We start from the raw sequence: 19,414 nt of genomic DNA on the forward strand, positions 1-19,414 counted from the left end.
ACCTGCCACAGAGAAGAGGAGGAGAAAGGAGGCTGGGGCACCTCCAACTGTGGGAGCAAGAGGTAGAGAACAACAAAGCAAGACCCTGAAGAGAAAGGAGCTTGGGGCACCTCCAACTGTGGGAGCAAGAGGTAGAGAACAACAAAGCAAGACCCTGAAGACAAAGGCGGAGCAGGTCCTGGACTCCACAGGGGAGCAATGCCCAGTGGAACAGTCTACCCTTGCTCCTGTCCCTGCTACTTCAGCCTGGGAGGGTCCTGTGGGTCCCCAGGGAACACAGTTCTCCCACTATGGGGCTCACACATCAGAGTCTGGGAGTGAGGGCACTTGAGATACGGCCAGCCCTGTCTTACCAGGAAATGAAAATGCTCTCCGTGGAAGTGGAAACTGCCCCAGCAGCCCAGGAGGCAGCCCCTGGTTGCCATGACAACAAGCTCTTGGTCTGGCAAACTGAGCTGCATTCCACATGGGTGGAGGGAATGGAGCAGGGGGATGGGGACTAGACTGGCCCCTCTTGGAACCTTCTCCTCTCTCTTATTTCAACCCTTCTAGGAGTATCAGGTTGAAGGAGCAGCAAGCGAGAGGCATGTGGATGATACACATTACTTAGGACTTGGAAAAAGAGCTACATCTTGAAGCCAATGGTTTGTTTGGGAGCTACTGTGTTGATGTTTTCATAATCAAGAGACGATTGATGAGAACGTGAAATAGGAGACTGAGAAAACATGCATGAAAGAGTGAAGAACTAGGGAAGAAGAAAATTTCAAGAGAAAAGAGGATGAAACAAGATCAGAGGGAAACGAAAACATCTCTTCGCATTTGAACTACTTGAGGGAAAGAGAGAAAGAAAACGGTGTCCAGGGGATGGGAAAGGAAAGTGAAAATTATTTAATACATGAGGAGAATTTTTAAGGAAGAAAAGGAAGAACCAAGGGTGAAGAAGAGTAAAATGGTGCAGGCATTAAACAATAAAATAAACACCAAGAGAAAGACAGAGTCCAAACCAACACACGATCTTATAAAAGAAAGAATTCTCTTACAGAATAAAACCTGCCATATCTAAAAGCATTAAACACTACAGAAAATTAGTCTGGAGGACAACAGCCATTAAAAGAGAATGAAGAATAGGGCAGCCACATAAAGGAAGTAAGAAAAGACTGCAAGAAGAAAGATATACACGTTATAAAAGAACTTCCATAGAAAGCTAATTCCAAAACGTTATGTGGCAAAAATATATACATAATAATGACTGCGTACATATATATATGTATATGCGGGTATACATATATATCTACATAGACCACACACAGAATTATGCAAAATACACTTCGTTGTATTTTATCTAAGGTGGGTAACATCAAAATGACAGCCATCTATCATTTTGCTGTATCTTCTTACTTTTTAAACCTATCAGAAAGAAAAGAGTAAACAATTTGCTCTGTTTCATACATACACAAAAGGTTTGTATTCAGCAGCCCCACCACACAGAAGATTGGGAGGTTCTGCTAGCTGGGTGGTATAAATAACAGAGAGGAGGGCTTGGGAGTTTTTCAAATTGGGGGAGGGGAATGGAATGGGAATAAACAATACTCCAAAGCACTCAAGATTATAATGTCTCCACAGGTTTTGGTTAGTGGCTTTCTAAGCCCTGGAAAAATCAACAATAGTGTTCTGTGAGTGAGTGCATGTGAACGGAACTGAGTGTTACCAAGATGCTTTATTCCCCCTTTCTCTCTACTCTCCCGACCAACACTGGTTATTTCCATGCGTGCCCCCATCCAGAAGCCTGGGGCTTCTTTTTCAGCAGTTTTCTCTTCAAAGTTAGAAATTTCTTCTCCATAGAGGTTTTCCTTCTGGGGAGGTGTTCACACTCCTGGTTTCCCAAATGTGCTCTGGAGTCTCTCTTTCCTTCACGTAAGATCCACGTTAAAGTTTGGGGTCCAAAGAGTTTTCTTAGAGTTAGAGGCCAAGTCTGGCCTCTCATTTGTGGAGATAGGAACAAACTTCCCTGGTGGATTGTTTCCCTACCGTGACCTAGAATGCAGCCCGAGTCCAGAGCTGGGGCAATTTTATTCACCCATCTCCAAATCATGACAAGTATGAAATCAAAAACACAAGAGGCTTTTAGTGAATTTCACATCTTTTTTTGGTTTTAGGTACACTCTGGCCTATATTTTCTTGTGTCATTTTCTCTTTTTCTATTATTTCTATCAACAAGGGTTTTTTTGCCTGTTTCTCTTCCCCTCCTAAATTTAAGCCATTAAATTTTTATGCACTCATATCCTGAGACAAGTTACTGCCATAATGTTGAATCTATTTCTTACACCCTCTGGGATTTAATGCTGATTCTTTTAAACACTGAAAGTTGTCCTTAATTATTCTTTTTTTTCCCTTTAAGAAGGCAGAATTGATCACCAGATAGTCAAGTATATAATCTCTCTTTATTACCCAGAAATAGGCAGCTCTGTTGATAGCTGACCTCTGCTCAGTATAGAGTTTAGAATTTCCAACTTGCTTTATCCTACCTAGAATTTTATTTTGCTTTGGTACATTTTAATTCCACCAATTCAAGAAGTGGGAGTCCCTGAAGTTTGGTCAGAATCTCTCCTCCTATGTCCTAGATCGCTCGTGTTGTCGGATCTGGGAGCCTACCTGGGATATTTTTGAGATCTCAGTTTGTTAGTCAAGTAACAAAGAAGGGCTAAATTCTCATCCATCATAGAAGGATGACCTTTGGCTTGTTGTCATTTTCAGGAGGAAGGAGATGAGTTCCCAAGAAAGAGAAACGAAAGGGGGGCATATCTCATCTATTGATGAGGGTATTCGTTTGAACTACTAGTTGTACTTACTTCCTTCAAAGCAATACTCTAGCACATAGCCATCTAAACCTGCTGCACCAATGTGGTCGGGGGGCCGCCACTTCATTGTGACAGTGGTGTCAGTTACAGAGTCAACAGCCAGAAGAGTAGGTGGGCTGGTTACAGCTTCAGAGATAAAAGAGACAGAAAAAGAAGAAATTATTCACTACAGAATTATGGCACAGGAACTGTGATAAAATGAACTAGGATACAAATAAAAATATACACAGGGACTTCCCTGGTGGCACAGTGATTAAGAATCCACCTGCCAATGGAGGGGACACGGGTTCGAGCCCTGGTCCGGGAAGATCCCACATGCCGCGGAGCAACTAAGCCCATGAGCCACAACTACTGAGCCTGCGCTCTAGAGCCCGCGAGCCACAACTACTGAAGCCCTTGTGCCACAACTACTGAAGCCTGCACGCCTAGAGCCTGTGCTCTGCAACAAGAGAAGCCACCACAATGAGAAGCCCACGCACTGCAACGAAGAGTAGCCCCTGCTCGCCGCAACTAGAGAAAGCCCATGCGCAGCAACGAAGACCCAACACAGCTAAAAATAAGTAAGTAAGTAAATAAATAAATAAATAATAAAAAATATACACAGAAGCCCCCCACGTGTTAATAAAATTCAACGAGACTCCTCGAGCATATGCTGTGTTTACGGCAAAGATCTGCCAGATGTGAAAATTTTTTTATCAACGCTGTCACAATTTCCCTCCATTTGGGAGGTTGACATGGGAGTCTGGGAGGCCCAGGAAGTTGAAAAAGTCAAAGTTTGAGATCTAATGATCTAGAGTAAATTTCCCATAACTTTCTAATTTTAAAGTGCAAACTCTTGTACTAAATATTTCTACTGAAAAATCTACTCACTATCAGAAAATAGTGGAGACGTCTTGTCTTCTCTTTCTTTGCCTTTACTGAACTGACTTTTTTGGTTCAATAGATAACATTTAAAGTGTGACTATAAAGCAAAGAGACTAGCTTTCAAGTGTGCTTGGTTGACTTGATGTCAATTTGTTTTAGTTATAGTGTTTACACCAGGGCGCTGGGTTATACTTTCAGAAGGACAAATGGGGGTAGTCTTGTGTCAATGGACCCAGCTACATGTTTCCAGTGGGGAGGGGCAAACAGAGCCACCCACAGCTGTCCTTGGAATTCTGGTAATAAATTCCAGGGCCTACATTATGAAGGCATTCAACTCTATTGTGTTGTTTGTAATTTCTTAGAAAATTGCCCCTAACCACCTCTAGTCTCCTACTCCTGTATCACTCTAAGAAGCTTCCAGGTCTGCTCCAGTTAGAGGTCAGTAGGAAGCAGTCACAATCTGGGGCAACGATTTTCATGACAAAGACACACCTCTCTTGACTCACCCAATGGAACAAAAGGTTTGGAGGGCATACTGGGCTTGGAGAGGCCAACGGCATTGACGGCAAAGATGCGGACCTCGTAGGCCACACCTTCAATCATCTTCTTGGGCTCAAAGGTTGTTTCTTTGCAGAGATCAAAATTCAGCCTCATCCACCTGGAGCTTTGCTTCTTTTTCCTCTCAATGAAGTAACCTGAAGGGGACACAAAATGGAAACTGACGTTTTTTCCTTGGTCTCCAAAATTAAACTTTGTCAGATATTATAATGTTCAAAAATTTCCCATATTCTCAGCACTCTAAGTGAAATAGTCATATATGTATTTTTAACCCATCTTATTCCATTGGTTTTTTGAGAGAGATTATAAAGAATACAAATATTAACATCATGGGATATAGATAAAAATAACAAGACTAGAAAAAATTAAAACTGTATTAGGAAGAGAAGAGAAAAAATTAAACCACAGATATGTAGGCCATAGAAACTTACATAGTCACTCTATTTGAGCAACAGATGTGGCTTTGAGTCTCAGCAACGTAAGAAGGGGGAAATAACCAGTTTTGTGAGTTTCATTATTAGCAAGTAGAAGAAAGTTCCTGTTCCACAGGGGAAGCAAATTCTTCTAAGTATTTAACTCTAGAAGAAATTGCCTCATAGACATAATTCTATGGATCTAGGCATTTACTGACCAGAATAAAGTTAGACTTACAGTTGTTTCAAAATTAGATATTGAACAGAAATGTCAAACAAAAAAAGAGGACAGGCAATCAGATGATATTCATCAGAGCTATTTAAATCTCAAGTACTTATAAAGCATCCCCCAATATATTTCAGTGTGAATGGATATTTAAAAGTTTTCTTCTAAATGCAGTATTTTAAAATGTACTTTGTACTAATATGCATAAAGGGGACACCAACTCCACTGGCAGTTCCACAGATGGACCAACATGCAGTTACCTAAGAGTGGGGACCCTCCATCATAGAGAGGAGGCTCCCAGTTCATGGTGCACCAATCATCTCCCACATGTGTCACACTCGGCGCCACTGGAGGATCAGGGACGTCTGTAGCAAACAAAAAATAGAATAGAATAAAAAATAAATAAAATTGAGGGAGTGAGAGCACAAAGAAGAATGTTCATTGGAAAGTATGTTTTTGGATGATAATCATAGAAGCAAGGTTATTTCGTATTATTTTTCCATGTTTACTGAAATGCACGGGTAACTAATTTGGGTACAAGGTCATGCTCCATATGGAATCAGGGAAGATGAGCCCAATACAAATAAAATCATGATGTCTCCAAATCCTTTAAACTACTGTCACATTACAGAGCCGTATGAAACCCAAGACTCTTGGTATTTACATTGAAAATGGCGACGAAGAAATTACTGCCTAAATGCTGGACGTGATTTTGTTTTTTTGTCTTTTAACCACAGAAGTGAACTTGCAGCAGAACTGAATCAAGGACTAATTACTGCACATTTTACATCAGTTGTTGTATAAGATGTTGACTGGTAGAAATCCAAGTCAAAAATGGCAAGTTACCATGTCTTATAAATATAGTTCAGTACATAACAAAGTGACCTTAGTTTTGGATCAGTTTGAAATATGTTTCTTGGGAATTCCCTGGTGGTCCAGTGGTTAGGATGTTGCACTTCTGCTGCAGGTACGGGTTCGATCCCTGGTAGGGGAACTAAGATCCCGCATGCCACATGGCGTGGCCAAAAAAAAAAAAGAGAGAGAGAGAAAAGAAAAACAAGGAATATGTTTCTTAAGGGAAAGCTAAAGTGGGATGAAGAGATCATGAGACCTTGGCGCACCAGTAACCTGCCATACTCATTTCACTTGATTTCAGGGTCAGGAAAAATGTACTTAAATGGTCGTCTAAGAACCAAAGCAGATCTCACTCCTCTACAGTGAGTGTGATGTTGGAAATTATTTAGCAATTGTGTGTCAGTGACTGTAGAGGGCACTGAAAGGGAGTGTGGCTGTGGAGAGCTAATGACAGCAACCTCAAAAGGCTAACCTTAGCTACTCCTCGCCACAACTAGTCCTCTAGGCAAACAAAGAGACAAGAGAGGAAAGGAGAGGAAAAGGAAGAAAAAGGAAAGAAAAGAGAAAGAAAGACATATCAAGAAGTGGCAAAGATAAAAAAAAAAGAAAGGCAGTGATTTATAAAATACAGCTACACCGTGTGCTTCTTTGTTGGCTACCCAGAAAAGCTGAGAGAACCAAGAACTTGCAAAGTCTACTTTGGATCTAGACATGTCAGCCTGATTCTAGAAGTCTGTGGACTCAGAGGGCTTACCCACAACTTTAATCGTGATGGCTGCATGTGCTTCCCCAGCTTCATTTTTCAGATTTATGTGGTAAACACCAGAATCATCTTTTTCTGCTACATCAATAACCAGAGTGGTGCTGTCAGGGTAATGTTCAGCTCTTATCCGGCTACCGCCCTCCATAATAGCCTATGGAGGAAAGAAATACAATGTGGCATGACCTGTGCAAACAACAAGGATACCTCCAGAGTGCCTGGGCACTTAAGCTGGACATGGTGCTAATGCCTGAAACATGTGTTCTTAGTTTAATCCTCCACCAGCTCTAAGGACAAAAGTATTGTCATCCCATTTTACACATGGGAAAAACTGTGGCCCAAGGTTACACGGCTAAGAAGTGGTAGAACTGGGATTTGACTCCAAAGTTCACTACCCATTAACTCCTTAAAGAGAAAGTTGGAGGACCAAAAATATAAGCGCAGAAGTGTCATTCTAGGAGAAGAGTTTCTTTGTACATGAAATTAGAAATCCTTAAACTCATATCAGAAACTAAATAATGATTTGTTCATTTCTTTAGATGTCTTGGAAATTTAAAAATACTGAAAAGGGTTGAAGAAGGCCACAGTGCCAATTTCCCATACAAGTTGAGTACTGATTTTTCCCTTCCAGTAGGACATGAAAGAATGAACATCTAATTCCCAAAGTAAAGACAGAGTGAGGTTGAGACTTCTATTATATTTTCTTTCTTTTCTCCTTCTTCTCCTTCTCCTTTTCCCCTTCTTATTTTCCTTCATTTCTCGCCTTCCTTCTTCCTTACACCAGAAGTTTAAAGCAGCATTACATTTTTCTGATTCCCAGGTCATATCTTCCATGCAATAATGGACAGTCAATATACAAAGAGGAAAAACAGAGAAGGTCAAGGCAATTTAGAAACAGGGTAATTTGCCACTATTGTCAGCTCTACCCTTTTGTGTCTGGATTAGGACTTGTAAGTCTTCAATAACGTAAGATTGTGACAACGGTAAGAATACTTGAAATGGCTTTCATAATTCTCATTTTATAATAGAACAAAATTTCCTCATTTTAGCCAAATTCTAACCTTAAGATTGTAAAAGATGTTCTGCTTGAAAAGAAAAATAACTTACTTAGGGTGGTGTTATATTATCCTCTTCATATTTCTATGTTTTATTTTGTTTGTTATGCTATAATTTACATAAAGTAAAATTCATAGTTTTAGATACATAATCTATGAATTTTGACAAATTTATGTGAGTGTATAACCAACCCCATAATCAAGCTACAGACTGTTTCCATCACATCTCACAGTGTGTCCATGCTCCTTGGCATGCAACCCACTAACCCCACATCCTGGTCCCTGGCATCCACTGGTCTGTTATTTGCCCCTTTGGTTTCCCCTTTTCCAGAATGTCATATAAATGGAATCAAACAGTATGTAGTCTTCCGAGTGCATATTTTTAGACTGATCCATGTTGCTGCTTGTATTACTAGTACGTTCCTTTTAATTGTTGAGTAGTTTTCCATTGCATATTCCACGTGCAGTTGGAATATGTTTGTACAATTGGACTTTTGAGTCATTTCCAGGTTTTGACAATTATAAATAAATCTGCTATAAACATTCCTATACGAGTTTTTGTGTGGGCATGTGTTTCATTTCTTCTGGGTAAATACCTCGGAATAGCCTTGTGGAGTTTTATGGTAAGCTCATGCTTAACTTTATAAAAAACTGCCAAACTGTTTTCCAAAGTGGATGTACAATTTTGCATTCCCACCAGCAACGTATGAGAGTTTAATTGTTCCATATCCTTGCCAGCATTTGGTACTGTCAGGTTTTTTTTAATGGCTTTTAAAAAATACTCTTTGTTTTTTGTTCCAGCTTCTTTCACACAGCATAATTATTTTGAGAGTCATCCAAGTTATTGCAGTATATCACTAATTCATTCCTTTTTATTCCTTAGTACTCCCTTGTATGAATTTCTTACAATTTGTTTATCCATTCACCCACTGATGGAATTTGCATTGTTTTCAGCTTTTGAATATTACAAATAAGGCTACTATGACCATTTGTTCTAGTAGATTTTTTTGTAGATTACATTGGATTTTCTACATCGATGATTATGTCATCTGCAAATAAAGACAGTTCTACTTCTTCCTTCCCAAAATGGATGTCTTTTGCTTCTCTTTCTTGCTTGATTGCCCTGGCTAGAACCTCCAGTACAATGTTGAACAGAAGTGGTGAGAGTGAACATCTTTTCTCTCTTCTTTCTGATCTTAAAGGGAAAGAATTCAACCTTTCACTATTAAGTAGGATTATAGTTGTAGGATTTTTTTTTTTTTTTTTTTTTAGTTGTAGGATTTTTATGGATGTCTTTTATTATGCTGAGGAAGTTCCTTTCACTTCCTAGTTTGCTGAGAGATTTTTACCAGGAATGGATGTTGGATTCTGTCAAATGCTTTTCTGTGTCTATCGAGATGACCACATTTTTTCTCTGGTTTGTTAATATGGTGAATTATATTAACTTATTTGAAAATGTTAAACCTACCTTTGCATTCCTGGGATAAGTCCCACGTGGATATAATGTACTGTTCCTTTTATGTATTTTTGGATTTGATTTGCTAAATTCTGTTTAGAATTTTTTCATCTATGTTCAGGAGTGATATTGATTTGTAGTTTTCTCTTCTTGTAATGTCTTTTTCTGGTTTTGCTATAAGGGTAATACTGGCCTTCAAGAATGTGTTGGGAAGTATTCCTATCTTCTCTTCTTCAATTTTCTGGATGAGTTTGTATTGAGTTTGTATTATTTCTTCCTTAAATGTTTGGTGGAACTAACCAATAACGCCATCTAGATGTGGAATTTGTTTTGTGAAAAGATTTTAAACTACAAATTCCATTTCTTTCATAGATATAGGGCTATTCAATACTGATTTAGTGGTATTTTGCAAATTCTGATATGTGTTGTGTTCACAAATATTTTCTAATTTCCCTTGTAATTTCTTCTTTGATCCATGAGTTACTTTTTTAAAAAGCTACTTAGTTTCTAAATATTTGGAAAATTTCCAAATCTTTCTGTTATTGTTTTCTAATTAATTCCACTGTGGTCTGAGAATATACCTTGCATGACCTGAATCCTTTCACATTTACTGAGACTTACTTATGGTCTATTTTGGTAAATCTTCCATGTGCATTTTAAAATAATGCCCAATCTACTTTGTTCAATGGAGTGTTCTATAAATGTCAACTACATCAAGATGGTTGATAGTATTTCTCAAAACTTGTACATTTGTTCTATCAGCTATTGAGAAAAGTAGTAAAATCTCTAACTTACCTATTTTTCTTTGTAAGTCTATCATCTTGCTAATTGTTTTCTATTTGTCCCATCTGTCCTTTGTGTCTCTTCTTCTGCCTCCTTTTGGATTCATTAGATACGTTTTTGTGGCTCCATTTTACATCCTGTGTTGGCCTATTAGCTATAACTCTTTGTTTTATTATTTTAGTGATTCCTTTAGGGTTTATAGTATAGTCTACCTTCATGTGGTATTATGATACTTTACATTTAGCAAAAGAAACTTACAATAGCATACGTCCATTTCACTCCTTTCAATCCTTACTTCCATTTCTCCTCTCTTGGCCTTATGTTTTCATTGTTACAAATTTTACTTACACTTATGTTTGAAGGTCATGGTGCATTGTTATTATTTTTGTTTAAACAACCAAGTATCTTTTTAAGGAGATTTAAATAATAAGAAAAAAATTCTTATATATTTATCCATGTAGTTATTATTTCTGACCCACTTATTGATAGCTCCTTTGTGAAAATGTTTTCATCTTAGTATCATTTCCTTTTGACTTTAGGACTTCTTTTAACATTTCTTGTAGTGCAAATCTGCTGGAGATGACTTCTTTCAGCTTTTGTATATAAATAATTTTATTTTGCCTTCATTTCTGATAATTATTTCTACTGAGTATAGAATTCTAGGTTGACAGTTTTTCCCCCTTTAAACGTTGCTCCACTGTCTTCTCACTTGCTTTGTTTCCAGAGAGATCAGCTGTCATCTTTGTCTTTGTTCCCACGGGTTTAATGTGACTTTTTCTCTGACTACTTTTAAGATTTTTTCTTAACCACACGTTTTGAGCAATTTGATTATGATGGGTCTTGGTGTAGACGTCTTAATGCTCCTTGCGCTTGGATTTTATTGAGCTTCTTGTATCTGAGATTTTCTAGTTTTTATCAAATTTGGGGCCATTTTTTCTCTACATATTTTTATGTCCCCCTCTTTGGGGACTCCAATTACACACATAGATTTGACTGCTTGAAGTTGTTCCATAGCTCACTAAAGCTTTTTTTTTTTCCTCCAGAAAATGGAAAAGGAGGAAACACTCTCCAACATTTAAAAAAAAAACAAATTATTTTTTAGAGCAGCTTTGCATTCCCTGCAAAATTGAATGGAAAAAGTACAAAGAGTTCTCATATAACCCCTGTCTCCACACACACATAACTTTCCCCACTACTGACATCCCCCAGTAGAGTGGGTACACTTGTTATAATTAATGAACCTACACTGACACATTGTTATCTTTGAAAGTCTATAGTTTACATCAGGGTTCACTCTTGGTGTTGTACATTTTATGGGTTTTGACAAACCTATAATGACACATACCCATACTTTTAGTATCACATGGAACAGTTTTACCGCGCCTAAAACAGTTTATATAGGAAGCCGCAGAGTCACACTTGAGCCGGCTCTACTCTACCACTCCAATCTTATATATTATTCTCCTCCTCACTCACGCTGCCTTGGCCACACTGGCCTTCTCTGTATTCCTCCAACACATTAAGTGCATTCTCTCCTCTTGTTCTTTGCACTTGCATTGACATCAACTGGAAATCTCTTCGCTTTGATCTTCTCAAAATGGTTCCTTGTTGTCATTCATAGAGGCTGTTCTCATGCCCCATGCAGTCACTTACTAATCATATTACCCTGTTTTTTTTTTGTTGTTGTTGTTGTTAAATAATTATTTTAATTATTTTATTTTTGGCTGCATTGGGTCTTCATTGCCGTGCGCAGGCTTTCTCTAGTTGCGACGAGCGGGGGCTACTCTTCCTTGCGGTGCACGGGCTTCTCATTGTGGTGCTTCTCTTGTTGAGCACGGGCTCTAGGCGCACAGGCTTCAGTAGTTGTGGCACGCAGGCTCAGTAGTTGTGGCTTGCAGGCTCTAGAGAGCAGGCTCAGTAGCTGTGGCACACGGGCTTAGCTGCTTTGCAGCATGTGGGATCTTCCCGGACCAGGGATTGAGCCCGTGTCCCCTGCATTGGTAGGCAGATTTTAAACCACTGCGGCACCAGGGAAGTCCCACCCTGTTTTGTTTTGTTTTTTTAATTTTCGTAGCACTCATTACTATCCAAAGTGACTTTGTTTATTTATTTATTTAATAATTCATTGTCTATTTCTCTTCCACCCCATTCCCTGACACACATTAGAGGGAAAGGTAGAACCTCTTCACTGCACATAATAACATTCATATGCATATGCACAGGGTCACATAGTAGGTAGTCAGAAATATGAAAAGCAAATGAATAGTTATTATATTTGCCTGAAAATCAGTGATCTTTCTTTATTAAAGGAATTACATCTTTACTGTACATTTATTTGCTGCCTTCTTTCATGTGACTCATGGGAAGCAGGGAGTAAGGTAGGCTGTGTGTGTGTTTGTGTGTGTGTGTGTGTGTGTGTGTGTGTGTGTAGAACAAACCTTATCTGCTCGGCTCCAAATGGCTTTAGGAGGTGGTTCTCCACTGATGGGAATCTCTAGACGAAGCTTGTTTCCTGCAATTACTGTCACTGTATTGTCAGCATCAAGACCATCCAGGTTGATCTTTGGAGGATCTGGAATATTAACCGTGGCCTTTGTTATCAGATGGTTATTTCCATGTGATCATCTGGGTTAGTACTCGGCTAGTGTTAAACATTGGTAGTAACCAATATTTTATCTGGTCAAAAAGGATATAAGCGGAGTCAAAGTAGTTGGTGCCTGGTACCTTGCAAAACTACTTCATTGTTAAGACCTCTTAAGAATCAACTATTATGATTAGTGATTACTACCAATTCATGTATATTTCTTTAAATATCATATTTTGAATATAATTCCAAGGTAAGCAAAACCAGAAAAACAAGAACATAACTCTGCAATGATTTCTTTTATCTACTCACCAATAACATGAACTTTGGCAGGCAAAATAACAGAGTAGGCATCTGGTGCAAATACATAATCACCTTCATCCTCAACGAGAGCATTGGTTACCACTAATTTGTGGATTCTAAGGAAATGAAAAAACATATTTTTAAGACTTTGCAAAGATTTAGACTGTGTAGGACCCAAACTGAGGAGACACCTGGTTTTATCTTAACTTGTTTAGTGCAGCCTGGAGAGAGACTGAGAATAATGTGATGCCTTAATTATCCTATTTATTGATCCACATTCAGTATTTATTTTGCGCTATATGAAACTATCTCTACAAATACAGCCTGCTTACTATGCAAGAATCTCTTGTGCCTTTTTAAAATCTCATAGCTTAAAAAAGGATAGAAGATAACACCTCACTGATGCCATATTTTAAGATTCAAGAAATTACCAAGAATAACCTGACTTTGGCTTTTTATGCAAACCTAAGAGCAATTGTTCTTTTTTTAAAAAAAGTTGAGGTATAGTTGACGTACATTATTATATATTTCAGGTATACAACATAGTGATTCACAATTTTTAAAGGTTATACTCCATTTATAGTTATTATAAAGTATTGGCATAAGAGCAATAGTTCTTAACTTTATTGGCATCATGAGCCAGTGAATATCTGATGGACACTATGGCTCCTCAATCTGGAGAAAAACAAGTATTTTTGCACACACAGAACTTGCTTACAATTTCAAAGGATTTGTGGGGGCCCCTGAAGTTCATTCACAGTCTCCTAAAAATCCATGGATCCTAGTTTAAGAACTCTTGTCCTACATCTTTGTTAGATTCTAGGATATTATGCAAACCGTCCCCCCCTCAGCAAAAAAAAAACTGTGGAAAGGTCATATGAGGGGACAGTGAATCCAATTCAACCAGGGACAGTGAATCCAATTCAACCAGTTCCTCAACTAGAATACAGTATCATTCCTCTAAGCTCATGTTTATATGGAAAGACTCAGTCAATGGGTTTTGAAATAACACAGCACCTCACTGTAAGGTACAGGTACAGGATCACAGGTAGGACATGATGTACAAGAGAGAACTCACATAGTCTTGCTATTTGAAAGCAAAGAACTGGAAATAGAGCCTCTCCCTATGAGTACTCTCCAAACATCCTTACCAGTCATGTAATTTAGGAAGCAGAAGAAGTGAAGATGGGGACCAGCCCTCACTTAGGGACCACCCTAGCTTACTTACCTTCCCCTGTGAACAATCTTTATACGGTCAGACTCCTGAATGGGTAGGCCATTTTTAGTCCATTTTCCTGATAAGTTTTCAGATATTTCACACTTCAAGCAGATTTCTTTTCCAGGATTTACAGTCTGATCTGTCAGAGGTGTCAATATCTTCAGAGGTTTTACTGCAGAAATAATAGACGGTTATTAAGTGCCAAATCTAAATTCCAGACAGGCCAAGACGGTGTCATTTCACAATGGTACAGTTTCACTATAATGCTTGTTCTGAAAATGAGAATTTGTTCAATGCAGTTGAAATATTCGGGGACAATTAGAGCATAACACACATTTCACGTTCGATTATGCATGATTTTATTCATGAGAAAGACTAGATGAATCCAGAAAACGGCACCCAGCTGAACTGAGTCAGGTAGGACTGCACAGAGCGCACACATACACCTCAGACATCGACCAGCTACTTTAGTTCACCCACGTTAAATGAGCCACATCCATGCGCATCTGAGATCCATGCACATCCAAGATGACAGCTCTCCATCCAGTTTCAAATAACCTCCTTCCACTACTTCACAATAGCTCACAAACTGCAACACTTCTGATACCACTTCCACAAGCAAATTTCAGGTCTTTTTCAAGGTAAAGTGCCATACTTATTGTAGTATTTATTAACCATTTAACATCTGTAAAACTGTACTACTGTTTTTTTCTTATTAGGTTCTTATCATTTTATTTTTTAAAAAATGTGTCCCTGACAAAATTGTCGAGTGTTGTGTCCTTAACCCCACTTTCCCCATTAGCCTTATGATTTTTATTGCATGATGTTGTACAGCACAGTAATTTTTAGAAATGCATATGTTACATTATAGAAGGACTGACTGTAATTGCTTTAAATGGATACAAATATCAGATAAGGATCTGCCTATGGTTGAAAAAACTTTTTGATATTACACTACAATGGCCATCATTCCACAAAACATAAGCAGTGTATTGCGATTACTTCCAAATAATTCAATAATCATATGAATTGCAACTGGACTTAGAAAGAAATAAGGAAGCAGGGTTTCTGCTCTGCATGTATTACCGATCTTCTTGTGAAGTTTGCTATTCTAATTTTCATAGCTAACTGGAAGGGACAGACTCTGCCATTAAGAGCTGACTACCGTTAGCGGGTATTTGGGAAAGGACATGAATTCTTTCACGCCTCTAAAGCATATCGGGGGACTTCCCTGGTGGTCCAGTGGTTAAGACTTTGCCTTCCAATGCAAGGGGCGCAGGTTCGATCCCTGGTTGGGGAGCTAAGATCCTACATGTCTCACAGCCAAAAAACCAAAACATAAAAAACAGAAGCAATATTGTAACAAATTCAATAATGACTTAAAAAAAAATGGTCCACATCAAAAAAATCTTTTAAAAAATTGTTTAAAAAAAATAAATAAAGCATATCAGCAAATTAGCTCTTAGTCTTCTCAATTGAGGCCCATTAGTTTGAGCAACTTCTCAGCCCAAATGTAATTGAAGAATGTTGAAAGTTTATTGAAGAGATAGCAAGTTCACCAAACCAAAGGTCACCAAAGGATTAAGCAAACAGGATATCAGGATTTGATATCATATCTAAGTATTTATCAAAACCAAAGGTCACCAAAGGATTAAGCAAACAGGATATCAGGATTTGATATCATATCTAAGTATTTATCATCTATTTATATGGTTTGGGGATTGAAATATTTCTTAACCATTTGGGTAACTTCTCTGGCAGGTGATTTTTATACTTCCTCCCAATATTGGTATTCTACTATTAAACTGAGTAGTAAGTTCTTAGAGACCCTGATTGATATGACATAGACACTCAGCTGGAATGGAATCTAATTTTACATATTGAAAATTGCCACAGGTAGAAGTCAAATAGATTGAAACTCTCCTAAAACTGAATTAACAAACACAACACACTAGTAAAACAGCTTGGAAGACATCCAAGGAAGTCTCACTTACAGTCAATGCTAAGTTTAGCGGATGACTGCCCTCCTGTTGTCATTACAGAATATTCTGCAGTATCAGCCTTTGTTGCTTCTTCTATGACCAAAATGTGTCTTTTGCCATCAACTTTAATGTAGTGTCTTGATCTCGGACCAGGGATGATTTCCTCACCATTCTTAAACCTGAGTCAAAATAGATTATTAAAAAAAAGTTTTATAAAAGACCCTTCAGGAGACAGGTACCAGACACTCAAGAACTTTTTGTTGAATTAAAGAATGTACGGATCAATGTATCAATAGATTAATATTGTAACAAGTATTGTCTGAAAAATGACATTAAAAACATAAGCTCACTCTTTCCATTTAAGATCAATCAGATAAAGATGCTAACAGCGGATATTACCTATGTTTGGGCTCTTGATGCACACTAGTAAGAATATCATTTTAATACACTTTAAAGACAATTGTGATTCTAGATTAGAATGAACAATCTATTCGTACCAATTACTAGAGATTCCTGCTGCATAATTTACTCTGTTTCTCAATTAAGATTTTAAGATTACAAATCGTCTAGTCTTTAATTTTGAGGTTACTCACAGAGAACTTGAGAAAACACCTCCCATCTGACCCCAAAACTACGCTTTTTATTTTTAAGAAATGTTAAAGTAATTGGTAATTCTCAGTCTAAAGTATTTTTCTGAGATACTGTAGCAATAAAGTTACTAGGAATAACATGAAAAAAGTATATTTTCTTTTTCTTTTTTTTTGAAGAAAAGTATATTTTCCACGTAACTTGCCAGTATGGCGTAGTGAGAGTAAGCACGGTATAGAGCACCCATGGGCTTTGGAGTCAAATAGACCTGGAGAACCTTGAGCCATCCATTTATTAGTAAGTGCCTATTTCCCTAGATCCTTACCAATATAGATTTCTGGATCTCTTTTCAGTTTTGTTTCACAGGTGAAAAAAAACCCCAGTATCTTAGTATAGTTTTAGTTAAAACTTCTTCTAACACGAATGAGGTTGAAATCCTTTTCATATCTGTAAATGCAATTTCCTGTTCTCCAAACTATGAAGGTACTTTTTTTGTCTATTAAAAATGGACAGGGACTTCCCTGGTGGCGCAGTGGTTAAGAATCCGCCTGCCAATGCAGGGGACATGGGTCCGAGCCCTGGTCCAGGAAGATCCCACATGCCGCGGAGCAACTAAGCCCGTGCGCCACAACTATTGAGCCTGCGCTCTAGAGGCTGCGAGCCACAACTACTGAGCCTGCAAGCCACAACTACTGAAGTCTGCGCGCCTAGAGCCCGTGCTCCTCAGCAAGAGAAGACACCGCCATGAGAAGCCCGCACACCGCAATGAAGAGTAGTCCCTGCTCGCCGCAACTAGAGAAAGCCTGCGTGCAGCAACAAAGACCCAACACAGCCAAAAAAAAACGACAGACCTCAGGAAAGCTATTTACCATTTTACATGGGCATCATCTTCAGACACCTCACATTCTAATTCCACTCTGTCCCCACAGTACGCTCTTGTATCTTCCAGCTGTTTGGTCACTAAAACTGGAGGCTCTAGTGTGAAAAAAAGGAAAATCAGAATCATTAAATGTCCAAAAACCTGCCTTGTGACCCTGGGTTTGTTCACAGATGAAAAACCAACAATAAGAAAGTATCATCCATCATAGAGCCATGGTTAGATGGTGGTAGGTAGTAGGTAGGTTTTTTATGATTTTTTCATGGCAAAATAAATAGCTGGCAACCCTGGGTAAGTTTTTCCAATTTTCTAAGAACTCTTCAAATCAAATAAATTATTGTTTTAGAGAGCAGACACATTGTATCAGATATTCTTCTTTTGGCAAATAAGATAACAGATGGTAGGCGTTTCTGGGGAAGGAGAACCTATAACACTAAAATTCTCTACTTCTGGTTCTAGACGGATGATAGAGATTGCAGAATTGTCTTTTTACAAAACTTTTTAATTGAAGTATAGTTGATGTTCAAGATTACAGAGCTGCCTTAATCATAGGTCCTCATAAAGAAAATAAGTGATTCATGGCTTCATTGACACCCTCCAGCTCTTTCACAATGTCTTAGTAAATGATGGTCTTCAGTGATCTCAGTGCCAACGATTGATGCCCTTTACTAATGAAGCTGTTTCAAGGGAAATCTATTTGTGATCAGCTGAGTGTGTTAAATGGTTATCCAGTAGACTTTATTGGGTTTCAGAAGTTATCACGAGAACAATTATATGGCAAAATACTGCTTGCTTGAGCCAAAACTACAAGGCACTTTTACTCAGCAGTTTTTTTCTCCCCATGGCTTTTCTAGTCTTCAACAAACCTGAAGATTAATTAGGATACACAATAACTGCCAGTACAGAGAGGCTTTAATCCAGAGCCAGTCTAACACCCAAGATAAACCATCTCTAGAGGTACTACCGTCTCTGCTCTGGAGCTCAAAAGCTCACTTCATCATTTCCATTTTGATTATTACCCCTGAGAGAAGGAGAGCTGTTGGCTCTTGCTGGCTACAGTAAGGAATTTCACTTTACCTCTCACAAAGAGCTCAGTGGAGCATTTGTCTTCACCGGCTGTCACATAATACTCTGAATCATCTGTTAGCACACAGTTATTGATAAACATGATTCTTTCACATCCTTTATGTTCAAAGATGTATCTGTTTTAAACAGAAGGAAGATAAACAGAGTCCGTGAACTTGATTTTATTCTTTTCTTTATTGCCAGCAAATTTGGCTTATAATTCGGTACTATTTGAAAGTCAGAAATAGTAATTTTGATCTGCAATTTATGTAGCCATGTCTTACATAGTTTAATAAACATCAAACATGAAACCAATTTCTATCTTTATAACACGTAATGTAACACATATGCATATTTACACATAATATTTGTCATTTTCTTTTATGTATGTTTTTCATTTCAAATATAAATCAGTACTCACATATTTGCCAATGAACCTATTGTTGGAAAATAGGGTTGGCTAAGATTTTTAACTCTGTACATTTTAAAAAATGAGCAATTCATCTACTTTATAGAGGGACAGAGACGATCTTTTTCATTGATTCATTGATTTCACTCCTTGCTAGCCCAGTGAGACAGATTTTATTGGGTGAATAAATGATTATACAATTTAAGCAATAATATGAACTTAACCATTAACATAGATGGTGAATTCTATAGAATGTGATATTCTCTTAAATGAGCTTAAGAACTAGTGTTATCATATCACAGTTACTATCTACTAAGAAAGAAGTTGAGTGTTTGGAAACAAAAACCTGAAATCTAAGAAGATTGCAAAATTTGATTATCTGTGACCTAGATTATGGATGGGTATATTAGGGCATCATAACGGACTAAAGAAAAAGTTCTCATTTGGGAAATTCTCAACTTGAAGACTTCAAGAACAAAACACTAAGCAACAATTTTCTAGATAAAGATAACCAAGTAAAGTTATGTTTTTGGTAAATTCAGGCTGCCTTCAAGAGATT

The 19,414-nt window shown here is 38.0% G+C and overlaps 1 protein-coding gene across 12 annotated transcripts in view; it reads right to left on the reverse strand.

Moving 5' to 3' along the window:
- Positions 1-19,414, reverse strand: part of MYBPC1 (myosin binding protein C1) — a gene marked incomplete at its 3' end in the record, with an annotated part of 95,717 nt that overhangs the window by 23,742 nt on the left and 52,561 nt on the right. For all 12 annotated transcript variants that reach the window (XM_082419323.1, XM_082419329.1, XM_082419332.1 and 9 more), the window contains 10 exons: positions 18,459-18,583; positions 17,374-17,479; positions 15,929-16,095; positions 13,944-14,106; positions 12,725-12,831; positions 12,267-12,400; positions 6,529-6,688; positions 5,180-5,284; positions 4,229-4,417; positions 2,850-2,984 (listed from right to left, as the gene is read on the reverse strand). In XM_082419323.1, the coding sequence (XP_082275449.1) occupies positions 2,850-2,984; positions 4,229-4,417; positions 5,180-5,284; positions 6,529-6,688; positions 12,267-12,400; positions 12,725-12,831; positions 13,944-14,106; positions 15,929-16,095; positions 17,374-17,479; positions 18,459-18,583 (1,391 nt within the window). The remainder of the gene's footprint in view (positions 1-2,849; positions 2,985-4,228; positions 4,418-5,179; positions 5,285-6,528; positions 6,689-12,266; positions 12,401-12,724; positions 12,832-13,943; positions 14,107-15,928; positions 16,096-17,373; positions 17,480-18,458; positions 18,584-19,414) is intronic.

The sequence above is a fragment of the Balaenoptera physalus genome, assembly GCF_965194825.1.
Source record: "Balaenoptera physalus genome assembly, chromosome: 13".
NCBI lineage: Eukaryota > Metazoa > Chordata > Mammalia > Artiodactyla > Balaenopteridae > Balaenoptera > Balaenoptera physalus.